This window comes from Carcharodon carcharias, chromosome 31 (genome assembly GCF_017639515.1).
Source record: "Carcharodon carcharias isolate sCarCar2 chromosome 31, sCarCar2.pri, whole genome shotgun sequence".
In the NCBI taxonomy this organism is placed as follows: Eukaryota; Metazoa; Chordata; class Chondrichthyes; order Lamniformes; family Lamnidae; genus Carcharodon; species Carcharodon carcharias.
In genome coordinates, this window is record NC_054497.1 from 9,146,392 (window position 1) to 9,156,283 (window position 9,892).

General features: G+C 51.3%; 1 protein-coding gene across 1 annotated transcript in view; it reads right to left on the minus strand.

Moving 5' to 3' along the window:
- LOC121271497 (SH3 and multiple ankyrin repeat domains protein 1-like) overlaps positions 1-9,892 on the minus strand; it is a 389,623-nt gene that overhangs the window by 84,082 nt on the left and 295,649 nt on the right. Inside the window, 1 exon segment of the mRNA XM_041177480.1 lies at positions 9,393-9,495. Within this exon segment, the coding sequence (XP_041033414.1) occupies positions 9,393-9,495 (103 nt within the window).

Here is a 9,892-nt window from a genome sequence, read left to right on the forward strand (position 1 = left end):
AGTGGGAACAGGTCTGTGACTGTAAAGCACTGTGGTACAATACAATGGGGACAGGTCTGTCACTGCAAAACACTGGGGCACTACTGGTGGTGACAGTTCTGTCGCTGTGTAGAACTGGGGTACTGTGCTGGTTGGGACAGGTCTGTTCATGTATAACACGTGTACATTACTGATGTTGAGAGGTTGGTGACTGTATAACACTGGGGTACAGTGCTGGTGGGGGCAGGTCTGTCACTGTATAACACTGGGGTACAGTGCTGGTGAGGACAGGTCTGTCACTGTGTAACACTGGGGTACAGTGCTGGTGGGGACAGATCTGTCACTGTATAACACTGGGGTGCATTACGGGTTAGGACAGGTCTGTCGCTGAATAACACGGGATACAGTACTGGTGGGGCCAGGTCTGGTACTGTGTGACACTGAGGTTCAGTGCAGGCACTGTATAACACTGGGCTACAGTACTGGTGGGGATGAGTCTGTCACTGTACAACACTGGGATACAGTACTGGTGGGGATGGGTCTGTCAGCATATAACAGTGGGGTACAGTACTGGTTGGGTCGGGTATGTCAGTGTAAAACACTGGAGTACAGTACTGGTGGGGACGGATCTATCACAGTATAACACTGTGGAATAGTACTGATGGGGAAAGGTCTGTCACTGCATAACACTGGAGTACAGTACTGGTGGGGACAGCTCTGTCACTGCATAACACTGGGGCACAGTACTGGTGGGGACAGGTCTGTCATTGTATAACACTGGGGTACAGTACTTGTGGGGACGGGTCTGTCACTGTATAACACTGGGGTACAGTAACGGTGAGGACAGGTCTGTCACTATAACACGGGTACAGTACTGGTGGGGACAGGTCTGTCACTGTATAACACTGGGCTACAGTACTGGTGGGGACGAGTCTGTCACTGTACAACACTGGGATACAGTACTGGTGGGGATGGGTCTGTCAGCGTAAAACACTGGAGTACAGTACTGGTGGGGACAGCTCTGTCACTGTATAATGCTGGAGTACAGTACTGGTGGGGACAGGACTGTCACTGCATTACACTGTGGTACAGTACCGCTGCAGACAGGTCTGTCACAGTATAACTCTTGGAGACAGTACAGTAGTGACAGGTCTGTCACTGTATAACACTGGGGCATAGTACTGGTGGGCACAGGTCTGTCACTGTATAACACTGGGGTTCATTTCTGGTGGGGATAGGTCTGTCACTGTATAACACTGGAGTACAGTACTGGTGGGGACAGGGCTGTCACTGTATAACACTGGAGTACGGTACTGGTGGGGACAGGTCTGTCACTGTATAATGCTGGAGTACAGTACTGGTGGGGACAGGGCTGTCACTGTTTCCCACTGGGGTACTGTACTGGTGGGGACAGCTCTGTCACTATAATGCTGGAGTACAGTACTGGTGGGGACAGGTCTGTCACTGTATAACAATGGGGTACAGTACCGGTGGTGACAGGTCTTTCACTGTACAACACTGGGGTACAGTACTGGTGGGGACATGTCTGTCACTGTATAACACTGGGGAACAGTACTGGTGAGGACAGGTCTGTCATGTATAACACTGGGGTACAGTACTGCTAGGGACTTGTCTGTCATGTATAACAATGGGGTACAGTACTGTGGGGAAATGTCTGTCAATGTATAACACTGGAGTACAGTACTGTGGGGACAGGTCTGTTGCCGGATAACACTGGGTACAGTACTGGTGGGGATGGGTCAGTCACTGTATAACACTGGGGTACAGTACTGGTGGGGACAGGTCTGTCACTGTATAACACTGGGGTACAGTACCGGTGGGGTCAGGTCTGTCAATGTATAACACTGGGGTACAGTACTGGTGGGGACAGGTCTGTCAATGTATAACACTGAGGTACAGTACTGGTGGGGACAGGTCTGTCACTGTACAACACTGGAGTACAGTACTTGTGGGGACAGGTCTGTCACTGTATAACACTGGGGTACAGTACCGGTGGGGACAGGTCTGTCACTGTACAACACTGGGATACAGTACTGGTGGGGATGGGTCTGTCAGCGTAAAACACTGGAGTACAGTACTGGTGGGGACAGCTCTGTCACTGTATAATGCTGGAGTACAGTACTGGTGGGGACAGGACTGTCACTGCATTACACTGTGGTACAGTACCGCTGCAGACAGGTCTGTCACAGTATAACTCTTGGAGACAGTACAGTAGTGACAGGTCTGTCACTGTATAACACTGGGGCATAGTACTGGTGGGCACAGGTCTGTCACTGTATAACACTGGGGTTCATTTCTGGTGGGGATAGGTCTGTCACTGTATAACACTGGAGTACAGTACTGGTGGGGACAGGGCTGTCACTGTATAACACTGGAGTACGGTACTGGTGGGGACAGGTCTGTCACTGTATAATGCTGGAGTACAGTACTGGTGGGGACAGGGCTGTCACTGTTTCCCACTGGGGTACTGTACTGGTGGGGACAGCTCTGTCACTATAATGCTGGAGTACAGTACTGGTGGGGACAGGTCTGTCACTGTATAACAATGGGGTACAGTACCGGTGGTGACAGGTCTTTCACTGTACAACACTGGGGTACAGTACTGGTGGGGACATGTCTGTCACTGTATAACACTGGGGAACAGTACTGGTGAGGACAGGTCTGTCATGTATAACACTGGGGTACAGTACTGCTAGGGACTTGTCTGTCATGTATAACAATGGGGTACAGTACTGTGGGGAAATGTCTGTCAATGTATAACACTGGAGTACAGTACTGTGGGGACAGGTCTGTTGCCGGATAACACTGGGTACAGTACTGGTGGGGATGGGTCAGTCACTGTATAACACTGGGGTACAGTACTGGTGGGGACAGGTCTGTCACTGTATAACACTGGGGTACAGTACCGGTGGGGTCAGGTCTGTCAATGTATAACACTGGGGTACAGTACTGGTGGGGACAGGTCTGTCAATGTATAACACTGAGGTACAGTACTGGTGGGGACAGGTCTGTCACTGTACAACACTGGAGTACAGTACTTGTGGGGACAGGTCTGTCACTGTATAACACTGGGGTACAGTACCGGTGGGGACAGGTCTGTCACTGTATAACACTGGGGTACAGTACTGGTGGGGACATGTCTGTCACTGTATAACACTGGGGTACAGTAACGGTGAGGACAGGTCTGTCACTATAACACGGGTACAGTACTGGTGGGGACAGGTCTGTCACTGTATAACACTGGGCTACAGTACTGGTGGGGACGAGTCTGTCACTGTACAACACTGGGATACAGTACTGGTGGGGATGGTCTGTCAGCGCAAAACACTGGAGTACAGTACTGGTGGGGACAGCTCTGTCACTGTATAATGCTGGAGTACAGTACTGGTGGGGACAGGACTGTCACTGCATTACACTGTGGTACAGTACCGCTGCAGACAGGTCTGTCACAGTATAACTCTTGGAGACAGTACAGTAGTGACAGGTCTGTCACTGTATAACACTGGGGCATAGTACTGGTGGGCACAGGTCTGTCACTGTATAACACTGGGGTTCATTTCTGGTGGGGATAGGTCTGTCACTGTATAACACTGGAGTACAGTACTGGTGGGGACAGGGCTGTCACTGTATAACACTGGAGTACGGTACTGGTGGGGACAGGTCTGACATTGTATAACACTGGGGTACAGTACTGGTGGGGACAGGTCTGTCAGTGTATAACAATGGGGTACAGTACCGGTGGTGACAGGTCTTTCACTGTACAACACTGGGGTACAGTACCAGTGGGGACAGGTCTGTCACTGTATAACACTGGGGAACAGTACTGGTGAGGACAGGTCTGTCACTGTATAACACTGGGGTACAGTATTGCTGGGGACATGTCTGTCACTGTATAACACTGGGGTACCGTACCAGTGGGGACAGGTCTGTCACTGAATAACACAGGGGTAGAGTACTGGTGGGGACATGTCTGTCATGTATAACACTGGGGTACAGTACTGCTGGGGACATGTCTGTCAATGTATAACAGTGGGGTACAGTACTGTGGGGACAGGTCTGTTGCCGGATAACACTGGGTACAGTACTGGTGGGGACGGGTCTGTCACTGTATAACACTGGGGTACAGTACTGGTGGGGACGGGTCTGTCACTGTATAACACTGGGGTACAGTACCGGTGGGGTCAGGTCTGTCAATGTATAACACTGGGGTACAGTACTGGTGGGGACAGGTCTGTCAATGTATAACACTGAGGTACAGTACTGGTGGGGACAGGTCTGTCACTGTACAACACTGGAGTACAGTACTTGTGGGGACAGGTCTGTCACTGTTTAACACTGGGGTACAGTACCGGTGGGGACAGGTCTGTCACTGTATAACACTGTGGTACAGTACTGGTGGGGACATGTCTGTCACTGTATAACACTGGGGTACAGTACTAGTGGGGTCAGGTCTGTCACTGTATAACACTGGGGTACAGTATCGGTGGGGACAGGTCTATCACTGTATAACACTTGGGCACAGTACCGGTGGGGACAGGTCTGTCACTGTATAACACTGGGGTACAGTATCAGTGGGGACAGGTCTGTCACTGTATAACACGGGTACAGTACTGCTGGGGACATATCTGTCACTGTATAATACTGGGTTACAGTACTGGTGGGGACAGGTCTGTCACTGTATAACACTGGGGTACAGTACTGCTGGGGACGGGTGTGTCACTGTATAACACTGGGGTACAGTACTGGTGGGGACAGGTCTGTCACTGTATAACACCGGGGTACAGCACTGCTGGGGACATGTCTGTCACTGTTTCACACTGGGGTACAGTACCGGTGGGGACAGGTCTGTCACTGTATAACACTGGATGCAATACCGGTCGGGACAGGTCTGTTACTGTATAACACTGGGTTCAGTACTGGTGGGGACAGGTCTGTCACTGTATAACAATGGGGTCCAGTACTGGTGGGAAGAAGTTGGTGACTGTATTACACTGGGGTACAGTGCTGGTGGGGGCAGGTCTGTCACTGTATAACACTGGGGTACCGTACTGGTGGGGGCAGGTCTGTCACTGTATAACACTGGGGTACAGTACTTGTGGGGACAGGTCTGTCACTGTATAACACTGGGGTACAGTACTGGTGGGGACAGGTCTGTCACTGTACAACACTGGGGTACAGAACTGGTGGGGACAGGTCTGTCACTGTATAACACAGGGGTAAAGTACCGGTGGGGACAGGTCTGTCACTGTACAACACTGGGGTACAGTACCAGTGGGGACAGGTCTGTCACTGTATAACACTGGGGTACAGTATTGCTGGGGACATGTCTGTCACTGTATAACACTGGGGTACCGTACCAGTGGGGACAGGTCTGTCACTGAATAACACAGGGATACAGTACTGCTGGGGACATGTCTGTCATGTATAACAATGGGGTACAGTACTGCTGGGGACATGTCTGTCATGTATAACAATGGGGTACAGTACTGGTGGGGACATGTCTGTCACTGTATAACACTGGGGTACAGTACTGTGGGGACCGGTCTGTTGCCGGATAACACTGGGTACAGTACTGGTGGGGACGGGTCTGTCACTGTATAACACTGGGGTTACAGTACTGGTGGTGACTGGTCTGTCACTGTATAACACTGGGGTACAGTACCGGTGGGGACAGGTCTGTCAATGTATAACACTGGGGTACAGTACTGGTGGGGACAAGTCTGTCAATGTATAACTATAACACTGAGGTACAGTACTGGTGGGGACAGTCTGTCACTGTACAACACTGGAGTACAGTACTTGTGGGGACAGGTCTGTCACTGTATAACACTGGGGTACAGTACCGGTGGGGACAGGTCTGTCACTGTATAACACTGGGGTACAGTACTGGTGGGGACATGTCTGTCACTGGATAACACTGGGGTACAGTACTAGTGGGGTCAGGTCTGTCACTGTATAACACTGGGGTACAGTATCGGTGGGGACAGGTCTATCACTGTATAACACTTGGGCACAGTACCGGTGGGGACAGGTCTGTCACTGTATAACACTGGGTGCAACACTGGTGGGGACAGGTCTGTCACTGTATAACACTGGGGTACAGTATCAGTGGGGACAGGTCTGTCACTGTATAACACTGGGGTACAGTACTGCTGGGGACATGTCTGTCACTGTATAATACTGGGGTACAGTACTGGTGGGGACAGGTCTGTCACTGTATAACACTGGGGTACAGTACTGGTGGGGACAGGTCTGTCACTGTATAACACTGGGTGCCACACTGGTGGGGACAGGTCTGTCACTGTATAACACTGGGGTACAGTATCAGTGGGGAAAGGTCTGTCACTGTATAACACTGGGGTACAGTACTGCTGGGGACAGGTCTGTCACTGTATAACACGGATACAGTACTGGTGGGGACAGTTCTGTCACTGTATAACACTGGGGTACAGTACTGCTGGGACAGGTCTGTCACTGTATAACACTGGGGTACAGTACTGCTGGGGACGGGTCTGTCACTGTATAACACTGGGGTACAGTACTGGTGGGGACAGGTCTGTCACTGTATAACACGGATACAGTACTGGTGGGGACAGGTCTGTCACTGTATAACACTGGGGTACAGTACTGGTGGGAATGGGTCTGTCACTGTATAACACTGGGGTACAGTACTGCTGGGGACGGGTCTGTCACTGTATAACACTGGGGTACAGTACTGGTGGGGACAGGTCTGTCACTGTATAACACTGGGGTACAGTACTGCTGGGGACATGTCTGTCACTGTATAACACTGGGGTACAGTACCGGTGGGGACAGGTCTGTCACTGTATAACACTGGGTGCAATACCAGTCGGGACAGATCTGTTACTGTATAACACTGGGGTTCAGTACTGGTGGGGACAGGTCTGTCACTGTATAACACTGGGGTACAGTACTTGTGGGGACAGGTCTGTCACTGTATAACACGGATACAGTACTGGTGGGGACAGGTCTGTCACTGTATAACACTGGGGTACAGTATTGCTGGGGACATGTCTGTCAATGTATAACTATAACACTGAGGTACAGTACTGGTGGGGACAGTCTGTCACTGTACAACACTGGAGTACAGTACTTGTGGGGACAGGTCTGTCACTGTATAACACTGGGGTACAGTACCGGTGGGGACAGGTCTGTCACTGTATAACACTGGGGTACAGTACTGGTGGGGACATGTCTGTCACTGTATAACACTGGGGTACAGTACTAGTGGGGTCAGGTCTGTCACTGTATAACACTGGGGTACAGTATCGGTGGGGACAGGTCTATCACTGTATAACACTTGGGCACAGTACCGGTGGGGACAGGTCTGTCACTGTATAACACTGGGGTACAGTATCAGTGGGGACAGGTCTGTCACTGTATAACACTGGGGTACAGTACTGCTGGGGACATGTCTGTCACTGTATAATACTGGGGTACAGTACTGGTGGGGACAGGTCTGTCACTGTATAACACTGGGGTACAGTACTGGTGGGGACAGGTCTGTCACTGTATAACACTGGGTGCCACACTGGTGGGGACAGGTCTGTCACTGTATAACACTGGGGTACAGTATCAGTGGGGAAAGGTCTGTCACTGTATAACACTGGGGTACAGTACTGCTGGGGACAGGTCTGTCACTGTATAACACGGATACAGTACTGGTGGGGACAGTTCTGTCACTGTATAACACTGGGGTACAGTACTGGTGGGAATGGGTCTGTCACTGTATAACACTGGGGTACAGTACTGCTGGGGACGGGTCTGTCACTGTATAACACTGGGGTACAGTACTGGTGGGGACAGGTCTGTCACTGTATAACACGGATACAGTACTGGTGGGGACAGGTCTGTCACTGTATAACACTGGGGTACAGTACTGGTGGGAATGGGTCTGTCACTGTATAACACTGGGGTACAGTACTGCTGGGGACGGGTCTGTCACTGTATAACACTGGGGTACAGTACTGGTGGGGACAGGTCTGTCACCGTATAACACTGGGGTACAGTACTGCTGGGGACATGTCTGTCACTGTATAACACTGGGGTACAGTACCGGTGGGGACAGGTCTGTCACTGTATAACACTGGGTGCAATACCAGTCGGGACAGGTCTGTTACTGTATAACACTGGGGTTCAGTACTGGTGGGGACAGGTCTGTCACTGTATAACACTGGGGTACAGTACTTGTGGGGCAGGTCTGTCACTGTATAACACGGGTACAGTACTGGTGGGGACAGGTCTGTCACTGTATAACACTGGGGTACAGTACCGGTGGGGACAGGTCTGTCACTGTATAACACGGGGGTACAGTACCGGTGGGGACAGGTCTGTCACTGTATAACACTGGGGCACAGTACTGGTGGGGACAGTTCTGTCACTGTATAACACTGAGGTGCAGTACTGGTGGGGATAGGTCTGGCACTGTATTACACTGGAGTACAGTACTCGTGGGGACGGATCTGTCACTGTATAACACGGGGGTACAGTACCGGTGGGGACAGGTCTGTCACTGTATAACACTGGGGCACAGTACTGGTGGGGACAGTTCTATCACTGTATAACACTGGGGCACAGTACTGGTGGGGACAGTTCTGTCACTATAACACTGAGGTGCAGTACTGGTGGGGACAGGTCTGGCACTGTATTACACTGTGGTACAGTACTGCTGGGGACATGTCTGTCACTGTATAACACTGGTGTACAGTACCGGTGGGGACAGGTCTGTCACTGTATAACACTGGGTGCAGTACTGGTGGGGATAGGTCTGTCACTGTATTACACTGGGGTACAGTACTGGTGGGGACGGGTCTGTCAGTGTATAACACTGGGGTACAGTACCGGTGGGGACGGGTCTGTCACTGTATAACACTGGGTGCAGTACTGGTGGGGATAGGTCTGTCACTGTATTACACTGGGGTACAGTACTGGTGGGGACGGGTCTGTCAGTGTGTAACACTGGGGTACAGTACTGGTGTGGACAATTCTGTCAGTGTAATACACTGGGTACAGTACTGGTGGGGACAAGTCTGTCAGTGTATAACACTCGGTGGGTCAAGACTAAGCTCGATTGAGGGATATGGAGCTGGTACTTCTGGACTTAGATGATGAGAACTATCTCTTCTCAGAGGGATTGTGAATGTTTGGAATTCGGTACCGCTGCTCAGCGTCTCTCCGTTGTTGAGTATATTCCAGACTGGGAGTGATTGTTCTTTGGATTCTGCGGGAACCCAGGGATAAGGGGATTGGGTAGGGAAGTGAAAGATCAGCCATGATCTTACTGAATGGTGGTGCTCAATGAGCTGACTGGCCTCCTCTGATATGCTGATATATCTCCCACGACAAGCGAGACGCTCCTGCTACTCTCTTACCCATTGATTTCTGGCGCATGATGCCTTGTTGTGCAGCCAGGTACGGCCGGTCGAAGCTGACTGATTGGCCCATTGCTGTCATCCCCTGTTGGTCATACAGCGGCTGGAGAGGGGAATAAGACCCACGGTTAGAAATGTCCATAGCTGCTTTCAGCAAACCTCATACAACCCGGAGCTTCAGAGCAGAGTGAGCTCAGTTAGAATTGGCCGCCATTCCATCTTCCCCAGCCCCACAGGAAAACAGTGGGGTTTTCCTGTGATGAATCCCACCCCCTCTCAGGTTCTTCCTCTACCCCCTCCCCCACGCCGCTCACCTCCACCCCTCCCCCCAGCCCCTCCAGCCAACTGGGTGGAGCTCCCCATGGGACCCTTTGCTTCGTCTCATTCTGTCAGTGCCCCAGTTAACACTCTGCAACTGTGAGGTCAGAATGTGAGTTCCAGCAGTCAAATCTGCTCTTGGACACGGTCCCTCTTCCCCAACCTTCACAGAACTAGACTGA